Source organism: Sinohyriopsis cumingii, chromosome 16 (assembly GCF_028554795.1).
Source record: "Sinohyriopsis cumingii isolate HCF-2022 chromosome 16, ASM2855479v2, whole genome shotgun sequence".
Lineage (NCBI taxonomy): Eukaryota > Metazoa > Mollusca > Bivalvia > Unionida > Unionidae > Sinohyriopsis > Sinohyriopsis cumingii.
In genome coordinates this window covers 62,589,626-62,608,113 of record NC_142976.1, presented here as the reverse complement: position 1 = coordinate 62,608,113, position 18,488 = coordinate 62,589,626, and the positions used below count along the sequence as shown (strand labels likewise).

Sequence of the window (18,488 nt, the reverse complement as noted above, 5' to 3'; positions counted from 1 at the left end):
CTTCAGTTCCTGGTGACATCAACGGAGAAGTGGACAAACGTGAGGCTGCCGGAGACGTTGTGGCAGGTCGTGGCTTGCGAGTGTAAGGTTGCGTCCTGGCCGAAGTGCCTCTCTTGCGACTAGTTTTCTTCTTCTTCTGTGGACTTTTCTTTTTCTGGGGACTTTTTCTCTGTTTCTTTTTCTGGGGGCTTCTTTTCTTTTTCCGGGGTGATGGTGGTGGTGTCTGGTAAGAGGAGGGTCCTGCCACTGGAGAAGTTATTCTTCTTGGGGACCTGGTCTTTTTCTTTTTCTTCTTGGGGCTTCGTTGGACTTTTGTCTTGGGGATAACTTTGGGGGCATTAGGATCCCATCTTAAGAGTGAGCGAATGATGACCCCTCCTAGAGTACCGCTCCCTCCAGGTTTCAAAATGATTTGTTTTTTGGTTTGAGTGTCGATGCGGGGATCGGCCAGTTGGACCAAAGCGACTTTGTTTCGATCGAAAAAGCGTTGGGTTTGATGAGGAATCTGAATGATTCCTTGGAGTAATTGACGTGCCGTCACCGTGAACCATCGTAAGACTTCTTTGAGACTAGCTTCTAAGACACGGGCTCGTGTTTGTGGATCTTTTTCTCGGCTGATGCCATACAAGGCACGAATCAATTTGACGGGAAGATGCGACTGAAGGGACGTCATGTTCACACTGTGAGTGAGACAGACGAAAAAGGGTCTGAGGTTTTTATAGATTTTTTTCATGGGGAGTGAAATGAAGTCGAGGACGGAGACGTGTACAGGACAGGCCCTCCGTCTTGGCACCAGTGGTGAAACAAGTGGGTACGAAATCGCAAATCCTCGGGAGTCGTAGGTTTCAAATCGACGAGTAAATAGGCGTGTGGCGTTTGAGTGGCATCGTCGTACGCCTGAGTCAGCCAAGGCGTTCCTAACTGTTTGGCTAAGACTTGTACTTGCGATTTATCTCGAGGGCTTTTAAACAAGACTACGTAATGCGCATTGAGACTGATGGTGCGATGGGCTTTACTTTGTTGAAACAAATTTTGGGTGATGTAAACGACACTGGCATTACGGTGATGCCCTTTGCGCGTAAACCACAATTTAATTTCTTCTTCGTCTTCTCCTAACATGTCGTCGAAAATGACCAAATGGGTTAGACGGGAGTCAGAGACGATGCCATCGTCTTCTTTAGGAATGCCTTCCACAAACACGATGGAATCGCCTTGACTTTCTCGCAAGAGGTTGTACGCCGATTGCCACTCTTTGTAACACCACACGATCCGTTGAGGGGGCCGATCGATCAAATGATGTTTATGTTCGATCAAACGTTTGACGAATTCGGTTTTGCCTGAACCGCTAGGTCCAGCAATGAGCATGTTAAAGGGATGGCGAAGATACAAAGCCTCCCAACTGGCACGATCTAAGTGTTCGTCGATGACTTTGACAGTAGAGGAAGAGGGAGCAGAGACAGCAGAGGTAGCCATGGTACGAGAAATGTCACTTGTGACACGAAAAAACAAACAAGACAAGAGTTTATATACTTTTTCAGAACACGTTTATTGAATGTTTTTTTTTCAAACATGAACACGAAAGACAAAAATACATAAAAGCCAAAGGCTTAAGTACAAGAATAAAAGGCACATGATAACTATAAACGTGGAATAAACACAAGTGTCTGTACAACAACCACATGTTTTGGGTAATGTTTTAACCAGTTCAACAGGGGGTAAGGTCACACAAGTGTCCTCCCGAAAGGGTCTTTCAGGTCTGTCCACGACAGTCCTGTCCTGGGTGACGGGTTCTTCTGGCACCGTCACTAACACGGGATGAAAAGTAACTTTTTTCCTTGAACAACTCTCGTGCATACTGGGCCACTTCTTGGGTCCAAGCCTCAAAACCCCCTTCTTTCCAGGCACGGACATCTGTCCAATGAGGGTGTAAGTCACAAGCTACACACACATCGTCATACACGTCTTGGGTAGCTAAAAGTTGACGAATCTTTTTTTCCTGTTGAGGTCGAGAAGTATCCAGATGAAACCGCAAGGCTTTGAGCAAAAGGAGTTTTTCGTGACCATTTAAGGCCATGGAGGTGGTAAGTACTGATCGTAAAGAGTCCACAAAGAATCGGCTGGTAAACGAAATCCCAGAAAACAAGTCACTAAGACACACACCACTTGTCGTCCCAAATTGAACGGATACAATTCTTGTAATAATCGATGGTAATGATCCACGGTTTGAATATGGTCATTGAGTTCCTTCCACGGAATCTGTTGAATGATATGTGACATAATCCGTGGCATGGCAACTTGATTTTATAGTGTCTTTGTTTCGGAAGCAATAAAGGTAATTTCTAACCAAACACGTTCGTTCTCCAGTAGGGAATTTAAATGTTACATACTGTAACTGAAACGTCAGAGTTTGTCTAGATGTTTCGTCTTTTTCTAAGCAGATTCCATGTAACAAATGTTGGTAATCCTTTAACTCGTCTTCCTCAATACGTTGCAGTAAGTGAATCTCCAAGTAACCAAAATTACGAACGTCTAGCCCATCATCATTCATATACTGAAAGTATTCAACAAGGTCTGACCAGTGAAAAAATTTCTGACGAATCAGTCCTCTTATACCATTCAGGTACCAGTGGTTAAAGATCTGGTGACGTAACGGATGCAATTGTTCTTTACGTTTCACTTGTATTTTCACCAGCTCTCGGTAAATCCTTTCTCTCAACTCCTCAGGCAAGCCCAAAATGTACTCTTGTAAAGTATCCATAATTATATACACTGTTTTTGGAATCGTTGGGTGGCGACCAATAGCCTCGTTTAACTTTGTGTCTAATGTAATATCCACTCATAATCAGTCTTCTTGTACTTTGGAACATAGCATAATTTAAAAACGGACGAATCACTTTGAGTTTGCGTTTCACTTGTATTTTGATCAGTTCTCGGTAAATGCGTTCTCTCAACTCCACAGGCAAAGCACGAATGTTCTCTAGCAAAGTATCCATGAATAGGTCATACTAAATCCTCTTTGGTCTGACACAAGAAATGTACTCTTTGCACAAACATGGTTTCACTTCAGTGTCAAATTTAAATCGTTGAGTCACTAATCTACACATGACAATTCGTTCAGAAGTTTCCTCTTTCACTAAGTTGACATTGTGTTCAAGATGTTGGTAATTCGTTAACTCTTCCTCTGGAATTCGATGCAGTACGTTTACAATGATGTAACTACAATCGTCCATACCAAACCAATCCTTTTTAAAACTAGAGGATCGTTCATCAATGTCTGTCCGATGGAACACTTTCAATTGAATCAATCCTTGTATAGCCTTCAGGTACCAGTGGTTCAAACACCGGTGACGTAACGGATGCAATTGTTCTTTACGTTTCACTTGTATTTTGACCAGCTCTCGGTAAATGCGTTCTCTCAACTCCACAGGCAAAGCACAAATGTTCTCTTGTAAAGTATCCATGAACAGATGATTATGGTAAGAAGTTACTTCAATGTCTCGGTCCCACTAAAGGTAAGTAATGACAATTCGGTGACCATCGAGCATGTTCTACGTAGGCCGAATCTTGCGGTTCCCAGTGGTGAAGTGACACACCGCAACTGAAGCACTTGACTTTATCTCCTTCGCCCAAGTAGAAAAATCCGGCTCTGGCTAATTCTTCGGGGGTCGGTCCTCCCAGATACTTTGGCCATTTTCCTTTGAACGATTGAAGACGATTTTCAAAGTCGCAGTATTCCGACAAACGCACAGGAAACGAATATTCGTTTTTCACAGGTTCGTTTCGATGAGGGTTGAGTGACATGGGCAGGAGTTTGCTCAGGGCTGGATGACATCCGTAGGGAGGTAAACGTGAAGGTGGACATTCCCCTTTAAAACGAAACCCAGTAAAATGTCCAAGAGGACGAGCAGCATCGCTTTCGCATCCCACAGGTTTGACACGCACAGCATCACTTTCCATGACAGGGGTAGGGGCACTAAAGTTCCCATGATGCTTTACGGCATCGCTCAGGTCACAAGGTACAGCATCGGTCCCATCGCAAGGCTCACAATCGCACTCGTCTGCAAACTCCGTTACGCAATTACAATGGTAACCACATGGACAATCGCAGTTTCCTTCCGGACATTTTCCGTCGCAATGCCTGGGTCTTATCCATCCAATATTAGTCACACTAGAGGAAGATACAACTTTTTTACAATCCCCAAACTGAAACGATGTCTTTTTCAAAGTATTCATCTTGTTCGCTCGGTCTTGGTAGTCACAATGAACTATCGATCTTGACCATAGCCCCCTTTTTATACTAGTCGCAATGCAGTCTCCAGCTTGTACATCTTTCCTTTTTTACGTTTTTTATGTCTCGTTTCGGAAGGTACCGTCTCTAAGGTACCGTCAACATTGTACCGTAGTGAGATGGGTGGAAAGGTCATAGAAAGGTAAGGGCAGTGCGGAGACCATCGAGTATGTTCCAGAATAGCTGAATCTTTATAGATACATAGATCCATTCGTAACTTCAGTCCGCAAGCAAAACACTGTACCTCGTATCCCAATCCTGACTCAGGTCCCAAGTAGACAAATCCTGTTCTAGCTAAAACATGCGAAGAAGGTAATCCTTCCCTATCCGTAGGCCATTTCTGAAACGTGTCCAATCGACGGGCACAATCACAATAGTCAGGTAAGAAGACTGGAAAATGGTAGGGTTTGAACTTGGAGTTCTCATCGGGTTTCTCACTCGATTCTTGCTGTGGCGAAGTCATCTTTCTGGTGGGTAACTATCTTACAACCAATGTTTTATACCAACGTGTCCATACGGTAAGGTGAAATGATTGGGAAGTCGAACTCGCTTCTGGTACACGATTTGATAAACTTTTTCCAAGGGTCGACTGACGATGTGGTGAGTGGGTAAACGTACAATCTTGTTCGGTTGAAAGGTGGTCACTTTAAAGTTTCCATCCTCTCCCGATTGCAAGGCTTCTTTCAATACCCCAAAGTTGACCACACGACTGGTACGATAATTCAGAGTCAGTCCTTTCACTTTGCACGTCGTGTGTACTTCTCCTTGTTTGTCCCGGTATTCGTAGCCGTAATTTTTGGGACCGCCACTGACGAAACTTAGAATCTTGTCGTCGGGATGCTCGTCTGTCCAGGCTCCTAAACGGTCTCCTTCGATGTTAGGGTGATGTTGAATAGGGTGATGGACGTAAATGCAACTGTCCGTGTCAAAGTACAGGACGCGTTCCCCTAACAGTTCTAAAGCTTCGTACAATTTTAAGCGAGCATGAGCTGTCACGTAAGCCGCAATGATGACATTTCCAAAAGGGTCGTCTTGTACAAAGTCCAGATCTTCTTCGTAATTGACCAAGATCAAATTCTCTCGAACGACGTCCACGTGTTTCATGTATTTGGTTTTGTCGTGAATCATCTGGAAGTAGCGGGAAGGTTCTGTCAAATATTCCGTCTTGGGTAAACACGGTCGTTGTGCCATTTTACCCCACAAGCAATTTAACATCACTTTGGCAAACGATCGCCTGCCTTCGTTTTTCTCGATGTGGTCTAAAGTGATGCCTTCTTGTTCGTAGTATTTCTCTTTGAATTGTATTTGGTCTTCGGGAGTGTGACACCAGGAAGGATAGCCGCTGGCTTCTTGCTTCAGTTTCAAAAAGGCATCCACGTAGTCAGCGAAAATGCCTTTCTGAGTAGGGTCACCCTTGTGGTACTGTTGTGTCTTGGGAAAGTGGCAAATTTCGTACACTTCTAACAGTTGGTATCCCATGTCCAGAGCTTTGAACAATTCTACGCTGACCCAGGTTCCCGTCAAGGCCCGTTCTTCCTGGCTGTGCTGACAAGGTTGGTCCTGGTTGCACGTTTCGGCACAAGTACGACACAAGGGAAACATCAATTTGCCTTGACAATGGTGAGGTAAGACGGGATGGTATAGGTTCGTGGGAGGCAAAACTTTGCACTTTATCAAGCCTTCGTATTGTCGAATGTTTTTCAGGTCGATGTGTTCCGTGAACAATTGTGGGTGCCCTACAGGAAAGCGACAATATTTGCACACGTAGGGATACAGCGAACACACGTCCAAGTATTTGATTTCTTCTCCTTTCTTTTCATCGGCTTGGTACAGCAAACAGGTGGCATTGGTCCTTCCTCCGTACAAACTATCCCTCGGGTTCAGCGGGTCCATGAACTGGTAACTTTCCACGAGGCGTTTAAACTCGGGATCGGTTTTCAAACGGTGATCGTACTCGTGTTCCCACATTTCCACCACTTGGTATCCTTGCTGTTCTAACTTTAGACGTCGCTGACAAGTGTCCTGGTACAAGTCTTCCATGGTTCGTTGCAAAAACTGATTTTTAGTGCCACGGTCAGGGTAACAGACGGGACATCCGTGAAATAAGCAACCGTTAAACTCGTACACGATCTTGGGGTTTTCTAAGTCCCAACCATCGACCGAATACGTTCCGATGGTCTTTTCGCCTCCTCCGTTGCGGGCATGCTGAATCCATTTGTCTTCCTTGTCGCACAAGTAATGTAACCAACGTAGGGCTTTGACCGAGTATTGACGCTTGACATAGTGGGTCGTTTGAGGACTGATGACAGCCACGGTGTTTTCAGGCATGAATCGTTGGCGGTACACTAAGGAACACGCTTTGGCAATGGTGCAAGCTTCTTTCAAAGGATCGACCCCTCCGTGTTCCATGAACAGTTCTCGAAATTTTCCACAGCAACGCCGTAAAATGTCCACGTCGGAACGACAATACTTTAGCATTTCTTCCTGAAAGTCGAAAGGGTCCGAGGCGTGAATCTGGTACCAAGCGTAGAAAGCTTCTCGTTGTTCGGTACGCATGTTGTCGGGGTCGTAATAGTGAACCTCGGGTAAATGGGGTAGAACGGCATGTTGATTGGCTTCCGTATTGAAAAAGTGTGGAAAGTACCCTTTAGCCATTTCTGTCATTCCAAACGTTTTAGGCATTCGACTCAAAGGCATGGCCAAGTAACTCATCGAATCTTTAAACTGCACTTGTCCCACTTGCATGAAAATGATTTTGGCTCCGTTCAAAGTGACTTTAGGACGTTCGGTGCCTTGTTCCGTATAGTATCTGAGAAGAAACTGTCCATCGTATCCGGAGAAATTGTGAGCCATCACCGTGGCATGACGATGACAATCTCCGTAACGTTCGATGTCCTCTTGGCTCCACGTCTTGTCGACGGGGTCTAAGACCCATTGGGCAAAATCGGCTAACGTGTTAGGTCCCCGAAAGATTTTTTCACGCCCTCCGGGAATCTTGCTGCAGTGAGGGCAATGACTGAAGATAGGTTCTTGAATGCACTTCTCGCACGCTCGATGAGCCACGCAGAAATTAGGAATGTGAATGCCGGTCTCTTGCATGCATTCGAAATCGAAAAAGATGAAATTGCCTTTCTTCTTGTGACCGTCCTCTTTCTCTGGTGGGGGTTGGTATTTTTGCACGTAACATTGGTGTTCCAAGTCCACGATGTGGTGACAAATGTGACATTTTTTCTTTCCTCGACATACGTGTGCCTTGGCAGCATTGGTACATATGACTTGTTCACACGTAGGGCACAATCTCAGGAGTTGACAAGCACATTTCTTCTGTGAACCTTGCGTTTTCAGATGTTGTTGGTAACAGGTAGGGCTGACAAACGTGCGCAGACAAGTTGAACAAGGCACTGGTTCTTCGCTCAGACAGGGTGAAGAGGCCAAACATCCTGAGCATTTCGATCCACAATGCTTGTGTTGCTCTCGATTATTATAACCATGGTCACATTTCTCACAGTAATATCTGTATCTCAGGAATCCAGTGATACTGGTAATGGTATCGAAATGTTCATCGTGATGATAAAGGTGAATGTATTTTCCATCCTTAAAATCTTGGCCTCGAAACAACAGAGGTCCGCGCACTTCTTGAGGGTGCACTTTCAAGGTGTATCGTGGAGCTAGGGTATCTTGCAATTTTTGCATCTCAGGAATGCCACAGGGTGTGTCTTTGGACAGTCCGGCTTGTTGTAACAGGAGTTCTGCTTCATTTCGTTGTTTGGCTCGATCGGATCGTTGAATAGTTTTCCAGGTTCTTTTCCATTCTACCGTGTCGTTCTTGTTGGCATAGGTTCGTCCCACCACGATGGCACGAGCTAAACACATCTGGTCATGAGGGTTGTTAATTCGGACGAGACTCGTTTTGGTGTTGCGAAGGTCGTCCACCAATAACATCTTTTTGCGTCCTGTCCCTTGAGGAGGAGAGACGTGGGTCATGTCCAGTGTGGCTTTACCATCGGTGATGTCAAACTGATCATTAGATTGTTGTACGTGTTGAATCTTGTCCATGACTTTGGAAGCAGTCAATTCTGCAGGGGTGCTAAACTCGATCCAAACAGGGGATTTCAAACCGTCGTGTTGTATGGAAAGTCTCAAGCGATCGTCTTCTTTGGGTTGACATTGTCGCTTGAGTGCGGTAAGCAAAGAATCCCACACCTCGGTGATGAACACTTCTGCTTTCTCTAACGGCACTTCAGCCTTGAAATCTTTAAACTTCACCGTGTATTTGTAAGCCGTGGTTCTAAATTTTCTAGAGGAGCGCTTTTCCGTCTCTCGAATGGAATAGTACTTTTCAGGGTTGACTAAGGGTGGTGAACTTGGTTTAGAGGGTTCGGATTCTGGTTCACTCATGTCCTCTTCAAAATCACTGGCATGAATTTGTGCCAAGATCTCAGCCCTGGTACGAGGCGATAGATCACGTTTCTGCCTCTTACTTTCTTCTTTCTTCTCGAATGAATGGGATCGTTTCATCTTGAAAGCAAAAAGTCAAATGACTCAAGTTCAAACACCATAAACTACTTTATAGTCATAGCAGACCAGCGTATATAAAAGGGTGTGTGTCTTGTCCTTTCACTATTCATTTCACTCTCGAGCCGAGCACAACGATGGAAGAGACTGACCAGATGGAACGTTTCGTCAGAGCTTTGCGAGGGGTCATTAGAAAATTCTCTTCAGACCAGCCTACGGACTACTCTCCTTCCTTTAGAGATAAAAGTCAAGATACTTGCTATATCTGCCAGAAGAAAGGGCATTGGTCTTCAGAGTGTCCAGACCGTCAAAAAAGAAAAAAAGGGGTTAGAAGAGACAAAAGTCAAGATACCTGTTATCATTGTCAAGAAAAAGGACATTGGTCTCCAGATTGCCCAAAAAAGAAACAAGAGGAGTCAGAAGAAAAAAGGAATTCTTCAGAAGAAGAGAGGGATTCTTCAGAGGAAGAGAGGGATTCTTCTGAGGAAGAGAGGGATTCTTCTGAGGAAGAAAGAAGACAGGTGAAGAAAAAGAAACAGGAGAAAAAAAGAAGAAGGGAAGAAAGCGAGGAGGAAGAAGAGGAAAAGAGTGTGACGGTGAAGAAATTCAAAAAACGGAGAGACTAAACAAGGAGAAAAGAAGAAATCAATGAACTTTTTATTAAAGTGTTGTGTTGTGAATTGTGAATTGGATTGTAAAAAATGGAGAAAAGAATAAATGAATGATATAAGGTAAGAGTCTTTGAGTTTTGATTTTAAAATAAGAAGCTACACTCACGCACTCATACACAGACACGTACTTTTTTTGAGTTATTGGCAAATTGAAATTGTATTTCTTTTCGAGAAATGTGGGTGGCCCTGAAAAGGGCCTTTTTCTTTATGGTGCAGGGGTGAGTTTAAGCAATCAATTTTAACTGCCTTAAGCCTTTGCCACGGCCAAGGCCTACTTCTGGACTGCGTAATGATGATAATGATTGAGTTGAAATCACTAAGGGTGGTACGGTAGGCTTAGTCACAGGGTTGACATGTTTGGCTCGGGAAGGTCGTATTCTCTTCGGTCGTGATAAAGAAGTCTGATACATTTGTTTCAGACTTCTTAACTCCGCTAAAATGTCCAACAGTACCGTGACCGTTTGATTTTCACCCTCTTGTTTCTTTGCTGCTACTTCTTCTTGCTGTTGTTGCTGTTGTTTTTTTCTTACCTCTTCTTCTTGTTGCTGTTGCTGTAGGAGAAAAGTCTGTTCCGCTTCCTTTTGTCGTTGTATAAATTTCTCCAATTCTTCTTTCTGTCTCTGTCTAAAATTCTCCACTTGCGGTAATGAAGAAAGTAACGAAGGTTCCGGAACAAATTCTTGCGAGGAGAGAAAATCCACAAAATCCCAATTCACCTCTTCTGAAAGTAAGTCCGGGTTCCCTTGGGCAGTCTCCCCTGCTGGTGCACCCCACTGGATCGTTTTCTGAGTTTCCGTCATGTTGAATCACTGTCGCATAGATTGACTGCACACAAGCGCTAGCGAATCTATATTGACTACGTGACGTCACAGACTGCTCTCTTCGGATTGGATGCGAGCTGACTGAATTCTGTAACGCGTGTTCGGATTGGTAAATGAACTCAATCCGTTTCAATCCTTTCCGCCCCTATAAATAAGCGCCGTTCACTGCATTGATTCACCTATTCTAAGAGCCTCAACATGTGGACAGACGTTGAATCTTCAACCCTTGTGTCAACGATGATGTTCAGGACGGACATGCTCATGTATGTCCGATCCAAGTGGACCGTTGTCAACAGGACCGACACGAGCCTATGGATACGTAGAATTTACGTGGAGAGGCAAGGATGCCTGAAAAGAGTTTTAGTTTATGGACCTACCATTCGACGAAGCCTAAGAAGAAGAAGAAGATGTTGCAGATGCCCTTTATGTTAAGGGCATATTAACATAAACCCAAAGGCCCTTTTCAGGGCCAGCCATATTTCTCGAAAAGAGATAGCCTTTCAATTGCCTACCCTTTTTTTTAAAAAAAAATTTTTTTTTAAAAAATCCCAAAAGCCCAAACTCTATTCCCCATGTTAATTTCCCTTGTCGCTAGACAGACCCACACTATAGTTCCATGTTAAATTCCCCTTGTCGCTAGAGTGGCCCACGATTTTTCTCCATGTTAAATTTCCATTGTCGCTAGAGTGGCCCAGGGGGGTCTGTAATGCTAATTCCCATTGTCGCTACGGTGGCCCTATTCACTACTGATGCTTATAAATAAATACATCATTTTGTTCCTCCCTACCACTGCTAGGTTTCTTATCTGTAAATTACCCTATGAAATGATCCCTGGCCTACATCTAGCTCCGTAAGGACATTTGAAAAGTGGACAAAATACACCTACATCCAAATAACACACGTACCCTCTGTATGTGTGTATACAATAGATATTTTCAATGTCAGGTCCTTGTATTAATCCGGGTTCTTATTAGGTTTAAAACCCTTAATCGATATATCAATGCATCGATACTTTTTCCATCTCGATAAAAGAAAAGAATAATCTATACAAAACGATGCTTACCCTATATATTACTTTAATCTTCAGCAGTTGTGAATAATTATTAGTTTTTTGACTTTTTATTCTTAAGTTGAGATTTCGTATGAGACACCTTTTGCAGACATATGCACTCATTTCTGTAAGATAAAAAAATCTGTTGACAAAACCCAATTGCCTTCTACAAATTAGCACACGACGATTAACTCACGTGGTTTGATATCTCCCTCCATCCACAAATTCCATTCAAATTATTTCATCCCGTCGCCATGTTCAGCCACTGATACAGTATATAAGTACGTAAAGCAGACAATCAGGGCTTGTTCTTCACGTATGATTTAGATACTTTTGTGTTAATTTAATATTCAATTTTACGGGAAACTTCTCGGTTGGTTCGAATCTGGTCTACTTGGATTGAATTTAAAGGATACACTTCCGGTGCGTCACGCAGTGAAATATGTTACAATCAATTCTGATTCGTAGTTATTGTTTGTTTGTGTCCAGGGTAAAATAATAACCACCAATCAGAACTAAGCGTATCTTATTTTCTACGTGACAAACCGTAAGAATTGCATCAAAACTCGATCCAGATAGAAACAAATCAACAGGTAAGATTCTCGCAAAAGTGGCTATAACATCTTTAAGCTGTAACAGAATCATGAGTATTAGATTATAATTTTGAAAACAAATTAGACATTTGGAAAAGAAATCACAAGGAGTGAACTGTATTCACGAGACGAGGATAAGCAAGAAAACATGGCGGCAGCACACAAACATGGCGGCAGCACACAAAGAGATGAGAAGGTTGGAGAATTTATTTTGAGATTAATAGAGTAGAAATGGACGAGGGATCTTTCCTTGAATATTCCTATAAAGAAGGCACCCAAGAACTGGATGTGTCAACTACACCCAGAGAAATAATACCATCTACATCTACAGTGTTGATAGCCCTGAAAGTCATCAACTCAGATTATATGGGCCAAACCTATTCAATAACCAGAAATGGTTACAAAGGATATACTAAGACCAAGAGGGAACCTACTGATAATACCATACGGAGAGATAAATATCATGGGTGAAATGGTCATAGTAAAACAGACTGCTCCAATGTTAAAGAAAATTAAAAAAAACAAACGGGAGAGCTACACCTATCGGATATACCACTGGAAATACCCCTTGACGTAACAGTGGAAAGTTTTCAAAAGATGTTAAGAATTAAAGTTGAAGCATCTTGACTGGCAACAATTCCACAAACAACGATATATAATGGAATACGAATTTTAGAAATAGAGGAAAGCAAACTCAGAGATATGAAAAGGGCCTTTTATCTCCACGGTTTCTTAACCAAATCGTGGTATAAAGGCTGCCTAAATCATAGGTCGTGCAACAGGTGCGGAAAACTGGTCATACTCCACACAAATGCCCGAATAATCAGGAGGCCCAAGCAGCGACAAGCAAGGAGGACAAAGAACAGAACAATCTCACGTTTCGACGACCGAAAGTTTCCCAGAAACGAAGTACCAGGAGCAGACGACTAAGCAACAACAACAACATTTACATCTAAATAACCAAGAAGAGATTCAAGGGGCGACAAGCAAAGAACTAAAATAAACAAATCCATGCCCAAGAGCAAACGAAACAACAACAACAGCTATTACATGAGGGAAAAGTACAACAACGAAAAAAAGAAAAACCAGTTTCAAAACAACAGCAGATAGATCCACAACAACAACAACAACAACCAAGACAGAAGCAAATTGAACAAAAACAGAAACTCGAGACGAGAAAACATAAACAACAAGACAAAAGATTGTCTACAACAACAAAAAGGAAAACAACAGTAAAAACTAGGAAAAAAGCTAATCAAGAAACAAAAAGAGACGCAAGAAACCAAAATAAGTACAAAGAAGTACCACGTCAGGTAACATAAAACAGGAAAAACTGAAACAGCCAGAACAGAGACGGGGCCCGCAAGACCAACTATGGCAAAACAAATCGATAACCGAAATATTATCATCAACAGAGACAAAGTCAAGCGAAACAGAACAATCAACCCTGACAGAGGAGGACATAAAAGAACAAGACAGAAGTTGAAGAGGGGAAAAAAAGAAGACAAAAGAGACAGGAAGAACATAGGATGATAGAAACCTACTTACTAGACTACGATGGATGTCTGGCATATAATGTCGAATTATATATATATATATATATATATATATATATATATATATATATATATATATATATATATATATATATATATATATATATATATGCACACACAAATAAAAAAAATTACAGGATCTAACTATAGCACACATACCTCTCGGCAACAATAATAGTACGGCAGGAGAGCCTCCCTAACTGGTCTGGGAAGATCAAACAGGAGAGAGCATCCTCCCAAAATAAGAGGTAAAAGTGGCTATTAAATGATTTGTAATGTATTTAATTCGTACAGGGGAACAAGACTGGAATCTCTCCTTTGACTTTGATATTACATCGACTGACCGTACTGACGTGATTTTAATTTTTTGTATAAAAAACAACAGCACCGTACTGGCGAGGGAGCAGTTTCCAATCCGCACGAGTTAAAGTCAGCTTCTTAATTTCTAGAGAGTGAATCGGTGCTGTAAATAATTTCCTTGTTTTTCGCTGACAGAAATGAGTGCCTGTGGTCCTGGCAGTTGTTTTGCATGCGCACTAAGTGCAGTATGATGCATTGGGTTGTTATAAGTACAGTATGATGCATTGGGTTGTTATTAAGTACAGTATGATGCATTGGGTTGTTATAAGTACAGTATGATGCATTGGGTTGTTAGCCATCTCCGCTCCACACTCAGACTTGTTCTAGACAAGATTTTCCTTGAACGAGGAATTTGCACTATGTCTTATATTTTGAAGATTAGATCGTAATGCCTTCCACGTTTAAGTGAAGACAAGAAATTGAATGCTTTTAAATCATTTATACAGTGCAAATCGAAGGACGTGGTGATCTTATATTACGTGTTTAGGCTTGAATAAACAGTAACATAAGAACGAGTGAAAACAACAAGCTTTGAAAAATTTAACAAATTATTTATTTCCCTGGAAAAATATTGTAAAATGAAAAAATAATCCAAAAATAATCCACGAATAAAATTTTAGAAGTCCTAATTATGAAATGTTCTAATAAATTGAAGTTCGAGTCCCGATAAAGAATCCAAGATGGAAGGCGATGACATATGCTGTATCCTGTACTGTGCTCAAGTCTACAGTTCCTTGCAGAAACCTCAACCTTATTATTCCCACAATAAAAATAAATAGAAAAACTTGTTGACGTGACTGTTACTAATTTTGAATTAAGGTCGGGAACCAGGTCAGCCTTAAGTGTTTACAAAACGAACAGTCAAGGTCAAACTATTTTCTGGAAAAGTATCGAGTTCCTAATAAACGAAACTACATTAGTTTGACATATAATGAAATTAAAAAAAATAAAAAGATTTTAAAACTTACAAACAATTAAATCAGATATAAAGAAAAAGAAAGATTATATGATAAAGCTTTCTTTTTACCACAGACTAACTATACATGAGGTTAAAAAGAACTCATATAAATTGCACACAGTGTACATGAAATAATACATTGTTATACACGGGAAAGTGCAACTGCTATTAAATCATCTTTTCCCTTGATGTGCCTGATGTCAAGATTATATTCCAGTAACAAAAAACTCCACCTTAGTAGTCTTTGATTTTTATTTTTCATCTTGCCGATGAAAGTAAGGGGGTTGTGGTCACTAAACACAATAATCGAAGAAGGAGCTAAACTAAGGTAAACTTCAAAATGTTGTAGTGGCATTATCAAAGCCAAACATTCCTTCTCGATTGTTGAATAATTTCTTAAGGATAAGGAAAAGTGAACATCCTTAGTTTTTGATACATTATCACGCTTTTTTCTTTGAGTTTCTGATGATTTGGTAGAAAATATCCCGAAAATGTCTTTAAAATACATATCTTTATTATACTACATTCTAAATGAGAACATAATTTTAAAGTTTCATGTATTAAAAGGAAATAAAACTATATGAAAATTAGACCCATGGCATCAATTCAAAATCTCATTTGCGTGCTTTAAAAAATCCACGCATAATTTTATATTTGCAAACCTATCTATACGTACGTGTCCATCTTGTGTTATTGTGCTACAAAAATATCATCAAACATGTTGCCTTGAAATGTCTAACCATAGTGCTCAATGCAGTTTTGTTGCACGGATGGACTGGACACAGGGATGTGAATATTAGACAGAAATTGAGGATATGTAAACAGAAGTATCTCGAACAGATTCTTTTAATTTAACTATCCCCTGATACTAGATAAACGTTTACCTTAGAAGTTATATACGTGCCTTACGAAGGAAGCAAACAATGAATTGTGTCGTATGCCCCTGTATCGTAGTGGTCGACAATGTTGATTGATTTTGTCCCAGGAAACTTCAATTTCGTATATCTGTCTTGTTGGCGCAGAGATTACACGCTCGGTTTACACCTCTGCAATCGGAAATTGATGACCGATTCCTGTATCCGAATTGCTATGCGATCGTGCATCCGAAATCGGCAGTGTCCTCCGGGTTGAACGTTTCCACTCGAGTCAAAAACCAGTATGTATTTAAATTAAGAGACCTTCACGAATTGCAGTCGATGGCGCAATGTAAACGTTATCAGAACGTTTATAATTGATGTTAAACTGAATAAATTCCACAAAAAGAGGAAACGGAGAAGAAAAAAAATATCTGTCTTGTATTTGCACAGAGTTCAGTTTTGATTGGCTTAATATGTTTAACTGAAGAAGAAAAAAATCTTAAAAGAGAGAAATCGTTATAAGCAGTGTCACAACGCCTTTAGCAGTGATAAAGAAAGTCCCGACTCAGCGTGAAAGCTTTATACTGTTCCCACTTTTTTATTCTGTTGTCGAATATATCATATTCTTATCCATGATTTTGAGGCTTGGACGTCACAATCTCCTCGCTTTTGTATTCCGTGAACAATCTATTTTATTGAAACGTTGATATCAAGATAAATGACATATCCTAAAAACAAGCTGTTGCAGGTTTGCACTTACGGTTCAATGTATAGATGCTTATTTATGCTGAAGAGCTACAATGAAGTGTACGATCAATCATAATTACGAAGTAAAAAATTTGTTATCAGTGTGCACAAAAAGGTCACCAAACTAAACGATAATTGAATTCATTTTGTCTCTAGAAAGTGCTGATAATAGTTTTATTTAGAATGCATGTTAATGTATACGATAATAAGGCACACACAATCGATAGAGTTCGGTTATTTGAAATACCTTTTTGTAACGCATTTTTGGACTACGTTTATTTTTTCATCTTATACTCTTTTTGTATTTGTTGCTTTATATGTTAAACGTTTATGCTAATCATAGAAATATTAATTGAAAAATGATACCATATTTTTCATTTTATACGCTTTGGGTGGCTTTGTGTTTTTTGCTTCATATATTAAACCTTTATGCTGATCGTACAAATATTAATTGAAAAATTACACCACATACTTTCGACGGCTGATTTACATTTGTCTCTAAGGTACAGGAATCCGAGTAAGGCTGAGGACATCATCGACATTGAAGGAACAACAACGTACCCATGCAGGTACCGAAATCAGGAATTGAAGACGCGACTACGGAAAATGCACAATGAGCTATTAACCGCGGTGCAGTTCAGGCTTCTTGTGGTAGTTCTGAAATTGTGTCGTTGTCTTTCACATCAAACTTAATATCATCAACGACTTCAAATGTGGGGAGGGGTTCCTTCGTAAATGTAGATTGTTTATGTTGTAGAATTTGTACAGTAGTCGATCTTTGATTTATCCATATGAGTTATCGCTCTTCACCCCCTCCCCCCCCCCCCCCCCCGCCATTACTTGCCATTTATCTATGCATTGACATGTCGAATATACTGACTTAATTGGAGGTGCTGCTCAGTTGTGAGAAAATGTTGTGGTTTGGAGACATACTGTAAAGTTCAACGTGTAACTTTGCTCATTTCTATATTCGGTAAGTGAAATAGTCAGGCGTAATATTGTTTATGACGTAGTGAAGATAATAACTACTTGACGGATTTTCAAACAAAAGTCTTCCTTGGAAAGTGTCTCCAGTTTATCAGAAAGATGTCAAAACGAAAATAAAAGAAATTAAAGAATGTTACGCCCTCTTAATATATGTATATGGCAACTCGTTTCTGAATTTACGTGCTAAACGCTGTTTTTATTATGCATTAGTTAGCTGAAGAGACTAAAACTGTACTCTTCAATGGACGTGTGCATGTCTAAGAAAATGTTCGTTATGGATCCCTTCTAGCGAAACGCTCATCCTTATGTGGCCAATATTGACTTTATTTCACAAATTCTGCTCCGGGTTGGGGTATATTAAAGTTTCAGAACTGAGCCTGCAAACTTTAATTGTAGAGTTTAAATTTAGTATTTTGTTAAAAACTATTGTATTCTAAGATAATGATCCGAAGTTATCATATATTTAGATGCACCATTATAATTTGTGGAAGACATAAAGACGTTAAGTATGAAGCGTTTAAGATTCTTCTCATCCCTTAAATAGTTCATTCTTCATCAGGTTTGTTTTCTTTTATAATTCATCACTACGACATCTATTTCTCGGAACAGAATAAAGATGCAGGCGCTTTCAAATCATTTCCGAAGCGAGCAATTTTCTGTCTTATTGAGAGAGAGGGAGAGAGAGAGAGAGAGAGAGAGTCACCTGAATATTCTTGTTGCAGAGGTAAGTTTATAGAATCCTCCATAGAAGCTCATTATTCTTCACGTGGTCACGTCTACATAATTTTCTTTTGTATAGGCAATTATTTTGGGCTTTAACTGTGTTGCTGTTCCATTCTTCAGTAAAGATCCAATCTAAGATTAATATGTTTCAAATTCTGAGGTTTCAGCTTCCTAAGATTGCAGGCAGGAATTTTAATTTTTATTCTTCGCTACTGCCTTCTCCATTTGTACTTTTCAAGCTGATAGCCTTATTCCCTTGTCATGCAGTTTTATTTCTTTAAAACTATTGAAAATGAATGCTCTATTTGATACGAATTAGAAAACAAAAGGTTCGCATAATGCACAGAGTTTTACTCCCTTC

General features: G+C 40.6%; 1 protein-coding gene across 3 annotated transcripts in view; it reads right to left on the bottom strand.

Annotated features, from left to right (window-relative positions):
• LOC149780562 (small conductance calcium-activated potassium channel protein 2-like) overlaps positions 1-18,465 on the bottom strand; it is a 31,086-nt gene extending 12,621 nt beyond the window's left edge. Inside the window, exon 1 of one of the 3 annotated variants that reach the window (XM_089937599.1) lies at positions 18,108-18,465. In XM_089937599.1, coding sequence (XP_089793725.1) covers positions 18,108-18,160 — 53 coding nt within the window. In that variant the 5' untranslated portion in view covers positions 18,161-18,465. Of the gene's footprint in view, positions 1-11,358; positions 11,884-15,697; positions 16,341-18,107 lie in introns of those variants that run through there. The other 2 variants (XM_089937600.1, XM_089937601.1) reach the window with 2 other exon arrangements.
• Between the last annotated feature and the right edge of the window lie 23 nt (positions 18,466-18,488).